This window comes from Dermacentor variabilis, chromosome 3 (genome assembly GCF_050947875.1).
Source record: "Dermacentor variabilis isolate Ectoservices chromosome 3, ASM5094787v1, whole genome shotgun sequence".
Taxonomy (NCBI): domain Eukaryota; kingdom Metazoa; phylum Arthropoda; class Arachnida; order Ixodida; family Ixodidae; genus Dermacentor; species Dermacentor variabilis.
The window spans coordinates 152446974-152467094 of NC_134570.1; the positions used below are offsets into that span (position 1 = coordinate 152446974).

A 20121-nucleotide genomic window follows, 5' to 3' on the forward strand; every position below is an offset into this window, starting at 1 on the left:
CGTTGCCAGGATTCGATCCCACGCCCTTAGGCTTAGAAGCACAACGACGCGTGTTTCAACTTCAGTCGATGTCTGTACCGTTGTGCGGTGATTATTCACAACCCCGCGAGACCACACCACCTTTACGAACTCTCGACTTCATGCTTCAGCCAAGCAGAGCGGGCATACAATTAGCCGTATGACAACGCCCTTGAGGTTAACCCAAGACATACTAGAGCAGAGACGTCGTCTAAGCTATTATAATGGGTGTTTCTACAAAAACGTCCAATAATATTTAAAATTAGCCGATGTGAAATAAACGGCCGGTTCCATTGTAAATTGTGACCATGTGGTCTTTAATTACTTAATCTACTAAATAATATTAAATAATATATTAACTATATTTCAAGCTTTTAATTTCTACGGGCTCACTATAATTGGAAAATTGAAGCAAATCTTCCGTAGAAGCGATATTGCCTTTTGGATCTGGAAAAATGCAATTACCCGTGCAACTGTGGCACAATGAACTTCGGCTATCGCCAAACTGGTGGCATTAGGAGATTTCATGCATGCGGATACGTCCTACAAATCCACTAGCTACAATTAATAAATTGCAATGTGCTGTAAAACAAATAAATAAGAGGCTAATTCGTAAGTTTTTGATAATTAGCTGTACTTCTGCTTCGATTTCTCGCAGAAGTAATGTCCGTCTCTCTGAATAATTCAGCTCAAGGGCAAGAATTATGATATATACAACAGGCAATTTTTACAAATTCCGCAAAACGTAATATGATCACCCCATATAAGAGAAGTTTTGTCAAATACGGGCCGGACCCGCCGTGGTTGCTTAGTGGCTATGGTGCTGGGCTGCTAACCACGCGGTTTAGGGACAGAATCCCGGCTACGGCGGCCCCATTTCGATGGGGGCGAAATGCGAAAACATCCGTGTACTTAGATTCAGGTGCACATTAAAGAACCCCAAGTTGTCAAAATTTCCGGAGCCCCTCACTACGGCGTGCCTCATAATGAGATCGTGGTTTTGGCACGTAAATCCCCATTATTCTTTTAATACGGGCTCTAGTCCATTATTGTGTCCACTGATGCTATGGCTGTGTTGGCAGTTTGATCACGTGTACGTATTTGGTGAATGCAAATGTGCTGGCAAATATGTCTTAGACCATAGAGAGAGATAATTTAATTGAAAGAAGGCAGAGAGGTCGGCCTGAGCTAAGGTGCTCTAGCCTGCTAGTCTGCACAGGGGGAGGGGGAACGGGGACATAAAGATGTGATGAGGGATGATGATGACATGGCAAGAAGGATGCGCAAAGGTGAAAGCAAGTTCAGCACTCTGATGATAAACATTCGCAAATGTCGTCCATGAAGCCACAATCAGGTTTCGCATCAAGTCTGTAGTCACCAATTCGAGTGAACTTAAATATAAAGGCACTAGGGCGAAGCTGGTGTGTGGGCCTCCCCTGCGTGAACAGCACAAGCGCCAACCAAAATCTTTATATCATATAAAGACCTGCAATAAGCGGCTCTAGCACGGCGAGCACTTGTAGGGCACTTTTAGCGGCCGGAGTCTCGAGACCACCGAGAATCACGCGCATTGACTCTAATAGGTGTTTCAGCATTTTTTGTACATTCTCCTTCTCATTGGGTTCATCTCCTTGCTTGCCCGTAGGATCACCGGTTTCATTGGCCCTATAATTCTTGGCTTCATGGCGGAGAGGACCGCTAGTGCCCGCTGGCCTGGCCATGGGCCTAGAGGGCAGCAAATGCCATTCCGTGTCTGTATCAGCCGGTGGAGGTGAATGTTTGCCGCGTGCTCTCGTCGACCTTGAATTATCAGTAGACGCCGTTACCGTCCTCGATGCACGCACAGGCAGAGGTGGTCGTGGTAACTGTGCCACGCTAGGCAGTTCTCCTGAAATGGTTTTGTGATGTTTCTGTCGCGAGCGTTGGTCACTTTGGCGAACGGATTGAGCAGCCTCTTTACGTGAAGATTGGTCTCTGGCCATTTTTCGAAGAACACGAACCTCTTGTTTCATCTTCGGGCATTCCTTCGAAGTCGCCTCGTGAGAGCCAGTACAGTTGGGACATTTATATGAGGACGCCTCACAGTCGGTGGTATCATGCTCTCCGCCGCAACGCGAGCAGGTGGCTTTGCTTCTACACACAGCGCTCACGTGTCCTATCTTGTGACATTTCCGGCACTGAATAGGCCTCGGAACGAATGGTCGTACTCGTTGTATAACATAGCCCACTTTGACAGGCGCTGGTAATGTCGAAGAAGCAAATGTTAACTTAATACATCGGGAGTGCCCCAAGCGGTGAATCTCAAGAATGCGCACCGATGACCTCAAAAGACTCTTGAGGTCCGCATCCTTGATTTCAAGCTCCACGTCGGAAATCACTCCAATTGTTGTCTCCTTCCCGTAAGTAATGAAGGAGCGGAAGGGGATTGCGCTTAACTGTGGAATGGTCTTTAACTTCTCCAGTATTACGGAATTTTTTACATCTATTGTCAGCATGTTCTTGCGAGCGTTGATCCTGATCTCGTTAATTTGCCAAGGGGCCACACTTTCAAAATATTCGGTTAGAAACAGCCTGCTGAGGGAGTTCATGCTGTGTGGCGTCGAGAGCGGCACGTAAGAAACCATGAAGGATTCTTGCTCACTCTGATGCGATGAAGTCGCCTCAGTCGACATACGGCGCATCTTCTTCATACGGCGGCCCATGACTACGGTGTACTCGCTGTCAGAGTCCATGGCTTCTGGCGTTGAGCTCTCCCAGGAATCGAGCTGGTCCGAGCTTCCAAAGGCACGCCGTCCAAAAATGAGCGATGAAGTAGACGACTGACCTTGTTCAGGTGGTCGTGGGAACATGTTCTTACTCATCTTTGGTAAAATTACTCTCACGAAAATGGCAAGAACGTAAAAAAATGCATAACAGCGAGAGGCCCAGAGCACCAGTGAGCTCTGGGCACTTCTTTCTCTCGTCTTAGACCATACTGTGCGTATTACCATTGCCAGAAAATATGTCCTCCCAAATAAGAAGATACATTTCTCCTACAAAAGGATTCAAGTTGTTTTACAACATGTCTCTCACTGCAAAGTATGACGTAAAAGAACTTCCATTGAAGTGGGCTGGAGTATTTCCCCAACAGAATCTTCATTGCATTCCTATGTAATGAATTTCAGAATCTCAGGTGATATGACCATGACAATTAACAATTTTTTCCGCAGCATATTCCTACATCGATTAGCACCACGGAAAAAAAATGGCGTTTCTTTTCAGTTCAGCATCAGGATCGGCTTTTGCTTTGATTTAGACGACACAGCCGACAAAAATATAAGTGGTCAAAGTGTCATGGTTCTTTCGGAGTGGTCGTGTACGCGTCTACAGAATGCCGACAGCTGTTCGCGTACCGACAGTCCGTTTTAACGTGTGCCGTCATTTACTGATACTTCCTGTAAGTCAGTGATCTCTGTAGCAGGTTGTGCTTCAAGTTCACTTACTGATCCCTGAGAAAAACTTGAGGATAAGAGTTTGCTTGTCTAAAACGCACAAAACTTTGCGAAATCTTCCAGCAGTACTTCTGCACGAGCATCCGTTTAGAATGCATAGTCAAAATTAGGTTTCTAAAAAAATTGGACAATACGCGTCGATAATACACAGACATCACAGAGTTTAGTAGCTCGTCGATAAACTTATCACCGTCACCGGACTGTCGGGTATACAGGGGGAGTGAATGACAGTTGAAATTCGGGTAGCGATATCTTGTGATGCTTTGTCCAACCTCTGTGCATTTCAAACGTTTTGATGTCACATGGATGTTCACGTCAAAGGAAAAAAAAACTTGAGATGATGAACGCATGATGAAAATTACACTATAGCGACGCTTTGCAGTACCACTTCAATACAGCATTAGTTTTAGGTCTTCTCGAGTTATGCTCTGCTAAACAAGGTGACGCTACCAGCGTCGTTGCTGACGGTATTGCCGGTACGCTATTACAAAAATGCATTTATGAACAAGTTAAAGCTTACTATATTCTATAAGCAAGCACACGTAGATGTCTCACACATGCAAAGATATGGCAGTCTCTACATTGCACCTGCTTTCTAAGCGACACTCATGGCTGCAGGTTCAGATTTACTGGTCGCAACGGCTTCGCTCTGGCAATCGTTGTTTGCCAATGAACGGCAACTTAAGCACTGACTTCTTCTGAACTCATTTGACTCGCAGGTTATTTGTAGCCATGGCACGCTCATTTTCTTAGTTTGTTTGCATGTTCTTGAGTCCGCAAGACTAACGAGATGAAAAGACCTAGAAATTGCACGTTGCACGCAATGGATTGTGTTGGCTTAGACGAGAGTGTCACCAGACGTGGAAGGCCCGGTGACCACGTACCTCACCTTTGCATTTACGTTCTCTTACTGTAGACTAAAACTGTTCGAGTCGCGCGTACCCTAAGTCCCCGCAATGTGGTAGCATTTTGCTCCCCCACCAAGCCAAAAGTTTAAGCAATACTTACATCCAGGTTCATGTGGCTTCTGTATTGTGTGGCCTCTGTCCAGAAGCATTTTGGTGATCTCGAGGTCGCCAGCGATAGCAGCTGCCATGAGAGGGGTCATGTTGCCAACTGGCACAGTGCACGGCCCGTGCGCTCTGAAATCACAGGTATGAGCTCGTCGTCGTCTCGTTTTGTCTAGTGCGACGAAAGTATCGGGCGTCCTCTTTAGGTTTACCTTAGAACTAACGCAATCTCTGAAACAGTCTAGTGTGCGATAGCGAAACGACAAAATGTATAGCGCGAAATAGAAATGCAATAGAGTGCAGAACTGGGCAAGTTGGCTGATCTGCATAGCAGAAGCAGCGCCAAAAATAACGTCAACACAAGACAGAGACGTACACAGCAAAGGCGCTTACTTCAGCGCCTGTCCTGTGTACTTTTGTGTCTTGTGTTGCCGTTACTTTTTTTCGCTGCTTTTACTATGAAGCATACGGAAATATAAATTGGGGCAGTAAATACCTTTCTTCTTTAGTTATATCGAAGCTTGCTTTCTTTTTGCTTGTCGCAAGTTAACGAATTCGGGATGGTCAGTACTGCTGCAACTAAGAATATGGGGCGAGAGATCAAGGGCTGTACATACACGATCATTATTTTTCAAGAGGCTGCCCGGTATGTTCAAAGGGTAAGTTAAACAATGTGTACTATACAAAGGTATGCGGCGGGACCGCCTTATCAAGGAGATACATATTACGCCAAAATTTCGAGAGAAGCATCCGCAGAAGAAACAACGAGAAAACGCGGTACATACATTTTGAAAGAAAGTGCATTTTTATCCCACGCTTCTCTTATGGCCTCTTAGGGCAGTGTAAACCTACTCAGGGTGAAAACCATCCGAGGAAATATAAGAAACACCTCCACTAAGTGTCCAAAGTGCGCGACTATTAGCAAAACTTTGCACGGTATTCTACACATTTGTCCGTCTTTGTCAGCCCGTTATTTCTTAATTTGCATGCTTGGAAAGAATAGTTTCACATCACGGGTGATGCCGTCTATTCCTTGTCTAGCCAAGCAATAAGTATCAATGTTCCGCTAGTTCGAGAGAACGAATGAACGAACGAACGAACGAACGAACGAACGAACGAACGAACGAACGAACGAACGAACGAACGAACGAACGAACGAACGAACGAACGAACGAACGAACGAACGAACGGACGGACGGACGGACGGATGGACGGACGGACGGACGGACGGACGAACGAACGAACGAACGAACGAACGAACGAACGAACGAACGAACGAACGAACGAACGAACGAACGAATGAACGTACGTACGTACGTACGTACGAACGAACGTACGAACGAACGAACGAACGAACGAACGAACGAACGAACGAACGTTGAGACAATATGCGAAATAGAATAAAAGTTGGAACACAGTTCCCATCCATTACGACAAAGCCCAATTTACAGCACCTAAATAGAAGGCACGCAGCGCGCCATAACAACTGTTCAGAAATATTTTAGGCACACGACATGAAAACCTTAATCCGCAGCATTGGAATATGTGCATAAATATAGTTCATGCAGAACGTACAACATTGCTGCATTAACTATCGGCAATTCTTGGCAATTACGGTAATTGCTGTCAGGCTGTACAGTTGACAGAGTTGGTAACTCACAAATAAGAATTCATAAATAGGAACGATTATTCATGGCAACAAATAAGAACAAAAATGCGTACAAGTGATAGCTAAGTATGTTAATCCATACATATCATTCATCCATAAATTTCAATTGCTATATGCATGTGGTAACGCAAGTTTGCTATTTTATGTTTTCTAATGTGCTAACTGAATGCTTTATTCAGTGTGATTATTGGTCATGGCAGCAACTTGTTTAATAAAGCGGGGCCAGTAACAGCGAAAATTAAACCACACCGCCAACGAACAGACATACAGTGTATTTAGAGATCTGACGAAAGCACTCGTTGTCTATGAAGGAATTCTGGAGTTTTACGTGCCATATCTACGATTTGTTTATGAGTCACGCCGTAGTGGGGGACTCAAGATTACATTTAACCGCGAGTGGATCTTTATCTGGCCCCAATGCACGAGACACGGCCCTTTTTTATTGTTTTCTTTTGCATTTATCCTTGATCGATACGCGGCCACCGCGGCCGGGATTTCATCCCGTGACCTATCGCTTAGCAACGCAACACCATAGCCGCGAAGCCACCGCGGCGGGTTCTCGTTGCGTATTGTGTTGAGATTTGCACTTGAAATAGCTTGGCATTCATTGCGTAAGAATGCCCTCGCGCATTCAGGTGCTTTTCCAGAACCGTCCCTCTTGTGCAGAATGTATATGCTGCTCTCGTGACTCATCACCATGGAACGTATGCAACTCAATAAGGAGCACATCGCATGTGCGGAATGACTCAACAGCAACGCATACAGCCCAAAGAAAGGAGTAAATGGAGTCTGCTGAATTTGTTAGCTAAAATTTGTCTTTCCGGTGACCGCATCCGTGTTACGTCGAGTGCGCTGGCCTTCAAAGCTTTACTATAATTCATTAAAGCAAGAATACAGAGCAAAATACGAAGAACTGCAATGATGTACCGTCAGTCGAGATTCTGGAAAGCACGTACTTTATCACTCACGAAGAGACGCGTACATTCTCCTGCCCCTATCATTAGCACGTGTTTCGCTAAGCTTGGGACACCACCTGTGACATGGCATGTCCGCTTGGCGGCATATGCATGTAGATGTATCTAGACATTGCTAGCCAACAGTGACTACGACAGCTGAGAAGTCAGATATGTACGTCGCAGTTAACATGTTATGGCGAGACTCCTTTCGCTTGAATGAATAGATGGCCTGACAAATGAGCAAAACCAACGAATGAACGAACGAACGAACGAACGAATTAATGAAGATGATTGCACGACGCTCGACCGCAGTTCCTAAAACAGGCAGCGCAAACAAGAATGTTTCGAAGTCTAGACGGCGCTAACTCGCAACCGGATTTATTCAGTGGAAAAGCGACGCAAAGGCGCGAAAGCGACGTAGGCGCATCCGCAAGTGCCAAACAGCATGGAATTTAACACGAAAAGGATTAATAGAGCGCGCGACAGTGGCGAAGGCACCGAATAACACAAGCTTTTAACGTCTCTTTTGCGCTCCCTTAATTTATTCCATATGACGAAAGAACTCTCACAACAACGTCGTGTTGAACATACCACAGCCACAATCAGACAGTGACAAGGACGTATCTTCCGGCGATGACACAACAGTGTGCCCTTCACATCACAACAGATGACATTTTTGTCTGTTTTGCTACTGTTTGTACTCCGCAGTCTTAGGAAATATACCCAGGAATTTGAACATTGGGGTTAGTTCCCATAATCCGTAGCATCAGCGCTGGATGTATTATTGACTATGGCAGCCATGACGTCACCAGTTCTTCTGGCATGTGCAAATCGTAAAAGCCATGACCTTCGAGGTTATGAAGCGCCACGCTGTTTCAACAAAGCAAAGCCGCATTCTCGGTTGCCATGCGAAACCTGATGCACACACGTATCTTTTCTCTTTCCTGTTGCAGTGCTGTCTGGTTTCAAGCTTAATAATAAAGATACGGCTTTTACGTATTACTTCTTTAACTGTGTGGCCGCTGCGATAAAGCCATAGCCTTAATAGGGAAACGTTCCGACGCTTTTTTTCTGTATCTTTGTTTCGATACCAACTCCCATTGGTTTCTATTACTCTAAGAAGCAATCGACGGACGATATAGGTGGTTGGGCATCGCGATATGGAAGCCACCTAATGAACAATCGAAGTTTTGCCCGTAGACTTCTTAGCCGTGCACGTTAGTCGCATTTACAGTTGGAAGCTGCTGGCGACATCGTGGAACGCTTTGTTTCACTAGCATGCGTTCTAATCATTTCATTACCCCGTCTTTGACCACAAGGCATCCTTTCCAACAAAAGCAATCAATCAATAAATTTTTGGTTTGTGTGAGCGTTCCCCTCGAGGTAATATAAAAACGAGAGCGCGTTGATGATTATGTCGCCACCAACTCCTTACTTCTGCACTTAATAATAATATGTTAGGTCATTGCATCATTATCTCATGTGTGCTGCAGGGTCGGTTAATGTCCGCATCACAAGATGTCATTATACCAGAAGTTGTCGCTGCCGTGCACCTCTCCTGTAACCCGGTATACCGCAAACGGTAGTACGCTTACGGCTGAGCCACAACTCTCTAATAGCAAGTGCCACCGCTTGGTACAGTATAATACCGTATGGAGTGAATCATAAGGCGGGGTAGCTTCAGTACAGTCGTTGACGAATCGGTCACCCAAGCAAATGAGTGTCGCCCCTTAAAAAAATGTCGACAGAAACGGAACTCGGCTCGCGGTACGCACCCGTCGAGCAGGATGCGCGTCAGGCGTATGTCTCCGCGCTGTATGGCCACCAGCAGGGCGCTCTGCACGTGGTCGGCGTCCAGCGCGCGTAGCCTGAGCAGCTCGACGCTCAGCTCGACGTCGCCGTTCTGCGCGGCCACCTCCAGTGCCCGCAGGCCGCGCATGTCGCAGCAGTTCACGTCCAGCAACGGGTGCGCCTGCGTGGTGCAAACAGAAAACACAACTGTTGCTGTCCGAGAATGAGTGGCAGATGTACTGACAGCTGGGCGATTTGGTACGGATTCACATATTAACTGCGCGACAATACGGCGTCTAATAAATAACGGAGGACAAAAGCGCCCTTTTGTTGTCTGTTTCTTTTTCTTAGTTCCCGCGTTGTTGCGCAGTTAAGAAGAACCAGGATGAGTGGATTTGAGTAAAGTCGAACGCCAGCCATTCGACATAGTTAGTCGCGCGCTCGTGCGACGGCATACAGCACTGACGTCTGTGGATGAGGGCATGGTGCCACAGAGCTTTCATATTTAGGCGTTGTCACAAATTTCGGACAGTCTAATTTTAAGAAACTCAACAGTGGGCTCAATACAAAGAGTGTCGTTTTTGAATCTGCAATGAAATTATTTAGACAATCCTAATTTATTTGGAATAAAATTGTAATGCGTCCTCTCTTTATTAGTTACTGAGCTGCCACCATGTGCTCTCAAGCAACTGTTGGAGCAACACAAGCAAATAGAGCTGCGTTCGCTCATACACTTTCATCCTCTTCCAGTTTTTCTTTGAAAGAAAACTTCGTTCCATAGCCGTGAATGTCGCACACAGGTCTCTGCGTTACATTCACGCTAACGAGCTGGGACGAGCGTCATGGGCAAATATGTAAGCGCAACGAAATGCGGATCTGTTCGACGGGCAAGGAAGTATCTTGTCTTGCGGCACTAAACCCGGTATTCAGAAAGTCATCTTAGCTTGAAGCCCATGCTTGAGTTGGGCTAACTTACGCCTATATAGTGTGCATGTGCCCAAGACGCTCATTGGGTTTTCTTTGGCACGTTCACGACACGCGCCATTTATATCGAGTCAAGCATGGGCTTCCAGCTAAGATGCATTTCTGAATTCGGGGATAAGTCACACAGTGCAGTACAGAAGGGGGCGGCGCAATTTCGGTGCCGCTTAGTGACATGACTACTACTGCGATGGTTAAGTCAGATTTCTGAAAAACAAATGTTGCGTGACAGCTGTTAAGCCTCAATAATTTATTTCGCAGGTCGTGCGCTGAAGACGATGACGCTGGCCACGATGATGAATATGTACAGATGGAGAAGGGGAAGGGGTAATATAATGCTCACAGAATTTCCCCCGCGCGTGGGAGCGGCCAACCTGGCTGCGGGTTATGGCGGCGAACGCCGTGCGAAAGGCTTTAAACGCGAAACGTGAACAATCTCTGTGGCGCGGCAGCGGCCGTCCAAAGGCGGAATAGCGGAAGTGGCACGGTAGTTAACTGGCGAAGTCTGTTCCCCGAACAGTGTGGGGCCTGATGAAACGGGTCTCAAATTTCTCGCATAAGCAAGGAGCGCGAACTGAGTTCCAAAGCAACGCTTCGTCTCCAAGGTGGAAGGAAACGACATGGTGGGATGCATCACAGCGAGTTTTGCGGTCTTGTTGAATGGCGCTAGTGTTGAGGCGAGCAGGTTGGCTATACCGGACAATGCGCGAAACGAGCTGCTCACTCACTGATGTGGACGAAGGCACGGGGACACCGAAGAAGGAAACGTCGAGGATAGTGAGCGGGTGGCGACAATGCACGAGGAAAAAGGCGAGTACCCCGTAGTGCGTTGGACGGCCGTGTTGTATGCGAAAATGACGAATGGTAGAATGACATCCCAATTGGTGGGTTCATCAATCTGTCGGTTGATGTACACAGATATCATGTCGGACAGCACGCCAAGAAAGCGCTCTGTGAGACCATTAGTTTCAGGGTGGTAGCTGGAAGTCGTTTTATGGATGGTATTGCACGCACGGAGAATATCGTCGAGAAGTTTGGAGAGAAAGGTCCTGCCGCGGTCACTCAAAAGGACACGTGGGGCTCCGTGCCGTAAAAAGATGGCTTCCAAGAAAAAGGCTGCAACCTCCTCTGCCGGATCCCGAACATAGTGCGGTTGTTTCAGCGTACCGTGTTAAGCGGTCTACAGCTCTGACGATCCATCGTTTACCGCCAGTGGCTAAGGGTAGCGATCGATAGAGGTCGATACCAACGACTGCGAAAGGAGCTTCAGGACACGGGACAGGTTGAAGCAGTCCAGCCGGAGGTGAGGTCAGTCGTTTGCGGTGTTGGCAGAGCGAACAGGAAGCCACGTATTTTGCTACGCTGGTTGCAAGTCCAGGCTAAGAGAAGAGGCTGCGAATTCGCTCGTAGGTTTTGTGGAAACCAAAGTGACCGGCAGTGGGATCATCGTGAATGGTCTCCAATATCTGGGCCCGAAGTGATCGGGGAACGACAGGAACCCAACGGAGTCCTTCAGGATGAAACACGTACAGGCATAATATCAAATTTTCGATCTTGACATTCTTCAACTGCCGACGGAGCCGAACGAAAGGTGTGCGAGATGATCCACGAATACGTTCCATAACAGAGTGGCAGTAGGAGTCATTACGTTGGCTAGAGGCAAACGTAGGAGAATGGCAGGAAGGGAGCCAGTCGTGAGCTGCGAACGAAGGGAATGCAGGCGACGCGCCCTGCAGTTTCCTTAAGGAAACTTGGTAAGCAAGCAGCCTTTGAAGACGGTGGTAGGGGACAACGAGAGAGAGCATCGGCAACCTGGTGTTTCTTTCCAGGCTTGTAGGTGACGTCGAAGTCGTATTCTTGTAAACGAAGTGTCCAACGGCCGAGACGTCCCGTTAAATTCTTTAGCGTCGCCAACCAGCACAAGGCGTGGTGATCAGTAACGACCGTAAAGTGGCAGCCGTGCAGATAAGGCCGAAATTTTTGGACGGACCTAACAACGGCGAGACACTCTTGCTCGGTAATCGCATAATTTTTCTCTGCAGCTGTTAGCGTGCGAGTTTCGTATGCAGCCACACGTACTGCAGAATTTTGCTGACGTTGCAGAAGAACAGCGCTGATACCGTGTCCACTAGCGTCAGTATGTAGAAGAATGGGTGTGGTGTTGTCGAAATGACAAAGCACAGGTTCGGACGTGAGGGCACGCTTAAGGGCGTCAAAAGCAGTTTGGCATTCGTCCGACCATATGTAGGGAGCTCCAGAAGGAAGGAGTTGATGGAGCGGCGCCGCAATGCTGTCAAAGTTACGTATGAAGCGCCGGAAATACGAAGCTAGGCCAAGGAAGCTACGCAAGTCTTTGGCGCATTGAGGCCTGGGGAAGTGGAGGACAGCGGTAATCTTGTCGGGGTCGGGTTGAAGGCCCTCCTTGCTGACAAGGTGTCCGAGCATTTTAATGGTTTTGCTGGCGAAGTGGCATTTTTTGTACTCAACTGAAGGCCAGCTGCTGAGAGGCATGTCAGGACTTCGTCGAGGCGCTGCAAGTGCTGATGGAAGGTCGAGGAAAATATGATTATGTCGTCAAGGTAGCATAAGCAAGTCTTCAACTTTAGGCCCCGTAGTACGGTGCCAATCATCCGCTCAAATGTGGCGGGAGCAATACACAGGCCGAAAGGCATTACATTAAATTCGTAAAGTCCATGGGGTGTGGAAAAGGCGGTTTTCTCCTTATCTGCTTCGTGCATGGGTATCTGCCAGTATACGGAGCGTAGATAAAGGCTAGAGAAATTCTCCGCGCCTTGTAATGAATGTAACGCGCCATCGATTCGGGGCAGTGGATACACATCTTTGCGGGTTACTTTGTTCAAGGCACGGTAGTCTACGCAAAATCGCACTGAGCCGTCTTTCTTACGCGCCAAAACGACAGGTGACGACCAAGGGCTTGAGGATGGGCGGATTATGCTACATTTCAGCATATCGGCAACGTGGGTTTCGACGATCTGTCGTTCAGCGGAAGAAACGCGATATGGCCGCCGGCGCACGATGGAAGTTCCATCTGAGTGTATGCGATGAGCCGTCGCAGAAGTCTGTCCCAGAAGAGGAAAGTGGACGTCGAAGGAGTCTTTATGCTTATATAACAACGCCAGTAACTCCCCCGTCTGCTGCGGCGTTAGATCGGAGCTGATGGTACTAGCGAGATCAAAAGCAGGGATCGGATCCATAGCTGTGGGTGGCTTTGAAACAGCAGTAGTCGAGGTAAGCTCAGAGACAGGCTGAGTGTCCAAGACGCACATAAGAACAGCGCCTTTAGACAGCAAGACTGGTTCATTGGCTGTGTTGAGTACAGCCAAAGTGGCCGTGCCGTTGGTGAAGTGAACAAGGCTGGGTGCCAGAGCAATCCCTTTGGATAAGCGCAGGGTAACAAACCGGAGGTTTTAAGTCTGGTTAACTTCTCTGCCTTTCTCTCATTTGCATCTCTCTCTCTTTTGGATAAGCAACGGGCCGTTGGTACAACTAAAACGTCACCATAGGTGATGTCAGAGTTAACTGCAAGCAGTTGTTCGCGCCCAGGGGGCACCATACAATAATCGTCAGCAGTTTCTTAAGCGAAGGCGCGGTTCGTGCACATCTTCACAGTTGTCGGTCTCTGTCAAGTTAACGAGGCGTTCACGGCACGAGATGAAAGCAAACGCAGAAGAGAGAAAGTTCCACCCTAGTATAAGCATGTGAGCACAGAAAGTCAACCCTGCGAACTGAATATGGTGGCGTATCCCGTCGATCGAAACTCTAACGGTGCATTGCGCCGATGGCGGAATCACAACATTATTTGAACCACGAAGAAGAGCTCTACTGTAAGGTGTAGTAACTTTGCGCAGACGAGCGCACAAGCCAGCGTGAATAATAGAAATAGCTGCTCCCGTATCAAGCAATGGTATGACTGGTGCACCTTTTACACACACGAATAAAGTATTGGCCAGGCACGCTGGAGGAATTGTAGTCTGTGCGAGCCGTGCAGCATTCGCTCCAAAAAACGCACGATATAGTTTTCCGATTGGTAGTCAGGAGTGCGGACGGCCGGTTGCAAGGGTGATGTCGAGCGTCGGAGAAGGGAGGGCGAGCGGCGTCGCCCTGGATGGTAGTTGCTAGCCGCTTCGGGAGGTGGATAAAGTGAGCGTGGGGTGACCCGGCGCTGTGAAGGACTCGGACGAAGCAACCGGTCTCTCTCATAAATATCGTAGCCACGGCGTTCGTCCTGTTGTCGCCTTCGGCAAAAACGCGATATGTGACCGCGAATACTACAAAATAACAAATGGGGCGGGGCGTAGGCCGGGTAGTGCAAAATCCTGTGGCAGGCGGACGGGGTGGTTGAGTCGCCGGATGGTTGGGGCAGTAGCAGGAGCAGGAGGTGCTGTCCGAACGAACGCTGGTTGCATAGCCGCAACCTGATCATACAAGGCGGATGGCGAAAAAGGGTCACGGCTGGCAGCGCAGGTCATGGAGTTTTGATGATGCCGCACAGGCCAGGAACCGAAGGCTGAGGCTGGACTACAGGAGGACTGAGCAGGCCGCACGCTTGGAGCTCTTCGCGTATGAAAGTCCGAATCAGCATACGCAGGTCGGTATCCGACGAAGGAGGCGCGTCACCGGCGACAGGTTGTAAACGGATGGCCTGCAGTGCGTCCAAATGTTGGCAAGTCGCGATCACATCGTTAACGGTATTTGGATTCTTCATCGCCAGTGCGTTAAACGCGACGTGGGCAATGCCCTTTAGGATATGACAAACACGATCAGATTCCGTCATGGTGGCGTCAACACGGCGACAAAGGGCGAGGACGTCCTCGATATAAGAGGTGTATGTTTCCCGGGGAAGTTGCGTGCGTCCATCAAGCTTTTTCTTGGCGACCTCAGAGCCGACGTTGGGAGCACCAAAAATCTGCCTTAGCTGGTGTTTGAATGCCGCCCAGTCAGGCAAGGTGCTCTCGTGGTTGAGAAACCAAGTCCTGGCAACGTCAGTGAGGGAGAATGTGACTTTGCGAAGCTTGTGCATGTCATCCCACCGGTTAGGCTCACTCACGCGGTCATAATTGTCCAGCCAGTTACCAAAGTCGTCACTACGAAGACCAGCGAACATGGTGGGATCGCACTGTCGCGTGCTGACGGTCCATGACGCAACGGCCGCTGGGGCAGAGACAGTGACGCCGAAGGCACCTGGAGGATCTTCTTGGGGCATCCCGGCGGAAAGGCGGGGCAAGCGGCGGCCTGAACGAAGCCCCGGGGAAACACGAAGGCGTAGAGGCCCAACGGATCGAAAGCAGCCTCCACCACTTGCGAGACAGCTGTTAAGCCTCAACGGTTTATTTCGAAGGTCGCGCGCTGAAGACGATGGCGGTGGCCACGATGATGAATATATACAGATGAAGAAGATGAAGGGGTAATATAATGCTCACAATATATACATACCTGTGCGCGTACATGCGCATGTGCGCGTATGTGCGTACACGACACACATTTTGGAATCTTTAAGTGAAGCAAATATTACAGTGGAGCTGCTAGGACCTCGCTGGGTTTCTCTGGACGTCCGCAGCTTCGCCGAGCTGAAGGAGAGTGAAAGCAGAGAATAAAAATAGCCTCGTGCAGCATAGCGACACGGAGAGGGTGGGTAGAACCTAGCAGGGAAGAAGAAGCCGAGCTGGGGAAGAGTGGAAGCAGAGTATAGAAATAGCCTCGCGCAACATAGCGACGCGGAGAGAGTGGTGGAGCCTAACGGGGATGAAGGAGCAAGCCGGGCGAGAGAGAGCTGAGAGAGAGTGAACGCAGAGTATTATAGCATAAAAACAGCATCACACAGCATAGAGACGTGGAGAGGGTGGGTGGATCCTAGCGGATCAGAAGGAGCCAATCATCATCATCAGCCTGGTTACGCCCATTGCAGGGCCAAGGCCTCTCCCATACTTTTCCAACAACCTCGGTGATGCACTAATTGTGGCCATGTCGTCCCCGCAAACTTAATCTCATCCGCCCACCTAACTTTCTGCCGCCCCCTGCTACACTTCCTTTCCCTTGGAATCCAGTCCGTAACCCTTAATGACCATCGGTTATCTTCCCTCCTCATTACATGTCCTGCTCATGCCCCCCCCCCCATTTCTTTTTCTTGATTCCAACTATGATGTCATTAACACGCGTTTGTTCCCTCACCCAATCTGATCTTTTCTTATCCCTTAACGTTACACCCATCATTCTTCTTTCCATAGCTCGTTGCGTCGTCCTCAATTTAAGTAGAACCCTTTTCGTAAGCCTCAAGGTTTCCGCCCCGTAGGTGAGTACTGGCAAGACACAGTTATTATACACTTTTCTCTTGAGGGAAAACGGCAAGCTGTTGTTCATGATCTGAGAATGCCTGCCAAACGCACCCCAGCCCATTCTTATTCTTCTGATTATTTCCGTCTCATGATCGGAATCCGCCGTCACTACCTGCCCTAAGTAGATGTATTCCCTTACAACTTCCAGTGCCTCGCTACATATTGTAAATTGCTGTTGTCTTCCGAGACGGTTAAACATTACTTTAGTTTTCTGCAGATTAATTTTTAGACCCACTCTTCTGATTTGCCTCTCCAGGTCCGTGAGCATGCATTGCAATTGGTCCCCTGAGTTACTAAGCAAGGCGATATCAGCGAATCGCAAGTTACTAAGGTATTCTCCATTAACTTATATTCCCAATTCTTCCCAATCCAGGTCTCTGAATACCTCCTGTAAACACGCTGTGAACAGCATTGGAGACATCGTATCTCCCAGCCTGACGCCTTTCTTTATTGCGAGTTTGTTGCTTTCTTTATGGAGGACTACGGTGGCTGTGAAGCCGCTATAGATATCTTTCAGTATTTTTACATACGGCTCGTCTACACCCTGATTCCGTAATGCCTCCATGACTGCTGAGGTTTCGACAGAATCAAACACTTTCTCGTAATCAATGAAAGCTATATATAAGGGTTGGTTATATTCTGCGCATTTCTCTATCACCTGATTGATAGTGTGAATATGATCTATTATTGAGTAGCCTTTACGGAATCCTGCCTAGTCCTTTGCTTGACGGAAGCCTAAGGTGTTCCTGATTCTATTTCCGATTACTTTAGTAAATAGTTTGTAGGCAACTGACAGTAAGCTGATCGGTCTATAATTTTTCAAGTCTTTGGCGTCCCCTTTCTTATGGATTAGGATTATGTTAGCGTTCTTCCAAGATTCCGGTACGCTCGAGGTCATGATGCATTGCGTATAGAGAGTGGCCAGTTTCTCTAGAACAATCTGCCCACCATCCTTCAACAAACTGCTGTTACCTGATCCTCCATTGCATAGCTTCCCTTCCCTCCTTCCCCCTTTGCATAGCTCGCAATGCTTTCTTTACTTCTTCTGGCGTTACCTGTGGCATTTCGAATTCCTCTAGATTATTCTCTCTTCCATTATCGTCGTGAGCGCCACTTGTGCTGTATAAATCTCTATAGAACTCCTCAGCCACTTGAACTATCTCATCCATATTAGTAATGATATTGCCGGCTTTGTCTCTTAACGCATACATCTGATTCTTGCCAATTCCAAGTTTCTTCTTCACTGCTTTTAGGCTTCCTCCGTCCCTGAGAGCATGTTCAATTCAATCCATATTATACTTCATTATGTCAGCTTTCTTACGCTTGTTGATTAACAACCTGGGGGAGAAATAGCTGAGAGAGAGTGAAAGCAGAGTACAAAACAGCATCACGCAGCATAGCGAGGCGGAGAGGGTGGGTGGAGCCTATTGGGGAAGGAGCCAAGCTAGGCGAGAGAGAACTGAGAGGGAGGGTACGGACAGTGTAAAAATAGCATCGCGCAGCATAGCGACGCGGAGAAGGTGGGTGGAGCCTAGCGGGCAAGAGGAGAGAGAGAGCTGGGAGAGAGAGAGAGCTGAGAGAGAGGGAAATCAGAGTATTGGCGGCATGGAGGAAGGAAACTCAGGAGAGGCCCTACCCCCTCCGCGCGCTAGGAGAAAAGTGTGAGGGAAATGACGTAGTAGGTTCTCCTCTTTTTTGCAGATTTTTTATTTCTTTGCCGCGGCGGCCACGCCTTTCGGGCCACAATGGCGGCTTTGTTTTGGTTCTGTGCGCTCACACGTGTTGGTCCGTAGGTTTCGTACCGGGGCAAAGGCGCCGTGTGGGCAGGTTTGCGTTGGTCTCCGTGTTTTGTTGCGCTGCGTTAGCTGGACCGTGCTCTCCCGGATTTTGCTGTGGCCAGGTGGGACACGAGGAACTAAAGTTCGGTAAATGAACACGCATGCAACGATGTAGGCAATGTATCGCACCACGGCAATGGCAACGGACGAAGGAATATCCGCAGGAAATATTGCCATCTTTGGCGGAATCATGCTAACGTGCTAACGATTGTTTAGTATTGCTGCGGAGCGCGCGCGTCCGAGCACCACGGTTTCGCGCAGCGCGGCGTGGTTTCACGAGAAATGTAAACAAGAGAGGAGAGCTGGCCCGATAGGCGGAGCAACGCCATGAACAACGCGAACTTCCGGCTTCACTTTAGCTTCTCAAAGAGTGACGTCAGGGCCTCTCCTGAGTTTCCTTCCTGCGTGATTGGCGGCGAGGAGTTACGGAGTCGCCATCTATCGGAAGCGCCTCGCTGGCGTGAGAATGAGGGATCACGCGGCGCGCTCCTCATAGGTTTTGCTGTCAGCGCTCACTGAAAACACCACGCACGAGCTCTCCCGAACATTTCTGTCAGTACTTTAGAAACGAGGGAAGTTTTTTTACTGTCTAAATAATGATCTTGGGCAAACTGAAAGCACAGAATCGTTTACAGACGCTATCGCTTTACCGTATACGTACAGTGAACGCCACTGCGCGCGGTCGCCGCGATGGAGTCTCCCGAACCGGCTTCTTGCGTGAAAGGTAGGTAAACGCTGAGAGCAAGCTATGTGAAATATATTATTACAGTGTTTGTATAACTAAATGTAGCGTAACAGAATGGAGCCTTAATGCAGCGATCGCACAGATTCGCAGCGAACGACTGCGCGTCTGCATGCTTCTCCGCCCAATGTTTCGCTTTCGACACGTGCGCGTTTTCGCACCGTGCCATCAGCTTTAGGCCGCAGAATATGAGCATTTGACGGTATACAAGCAACCATTGTTGCGTGGGCGCCATCAGAGCTGCTCAAAAATAATTTCATTGTAGAGACTTTGACGCCTGTGATGTGCCGTCGCGACGATTTAATCTTTTTTTTTTCTTCTAAATTCTTGGACGTTTCAATATTATTTCTCGAGTTGCGTCGCACTGTATGTTTATCGGTGTTCTCAGCGCGCGATTTCCCGCTGCTTCTATTTTGTAATCTAGTGCATTAATTCATAAAACAAACATGACTATATGCCATGCGTTTTTTAAAATGTGCTCCTTGCCGCTCCCTTTCCACTCCAGTGAACTTGCCGGTATCTATAGCATCGACGAGTTCATAGACCAAACCATCATGACATTAGTCGGGCAGCAGACTCGGGCGAGCGTACGGCGCTGTAGGAGAAATCTTCTTCGCGTCTGTGCTTGCTGCATACCCGAGTTTTAGCCGATAACTTTTTGTCGGTTTTATGTTTCGCGAGCCAAGCTTCACGCAGCTTCTTGTCCTGCGGCTACGTGTGAATAAGGCTGACACCGGGCTCCGTTGCGTACGTCCGGCACTGCGGCACCGAGCAGTAGTCTACCATGTTGCGCGCCTTCAAAGGCAGCCACTACCTATTGTGCTTTCGAGCGTTGTAAAGGAGGCACTCGAAGCGGGAATATTTCGCCACTAAATGAGGAGCGTAACGTACGAGGGAATTTAAACTAGTTTTCAGCTCGCTTCGACGCTCCCGAAGCAGCCGACGCGGCCGCTTTGCCCACGTGATCCTTAATAGAACGTCACGCCGACGGTGTCGCCAGCTTTTCCAGTGGTGGAACTCGAGGCCAATAGCAATAGCATCGCGCAGCGCCGGCCGGACTCGACTCTTCTCCACGCTCCCCCTTACGGCTTTCGCAAGGCGACGGGAGTACACGGAACATTTTCTTGACGAGTAGCTCGATGGCTCGCCGCACGAGGTCGCTACCACCACACCGTGTCCGCGGCGGAAAGGCACCCGTGGTTGCTGTATACATATCATTTTCTTGAGTAGCTCCTGTCCCGATTGGTGACTTTCTTCTGCATGCAATGTTCG

General features: G+C 48.6%; 1 protein-coding gene across 1 annotated transcript in view; it reads right to left on the bottom strand.

Moving 5' to 3' along the window:
- The window catches only part of LOC142576405 (short transient receptor potential channel 3-like), a 67503-nt gene that overhangs the window by 27708 nt on the left and 19674 nt on the right, over window positions 1-20121 (bottom strand). Inside the window, exons 3-4 of the mRNA XM_075686527.1 lie at window positions 8920-9116; window positions 4518-4651 (exon numbers count right to left, since the gene is read on the bottom strand). Of these exons, the coding sequence (XP_075542642.1) occupies window positions 4518-4651; window positions 8920-9116 (331 nt within the window). The remainder of the gene's footprint in view (window positions 1-4517; window positions 4652-8919; window positions 9117-20121) is intronic.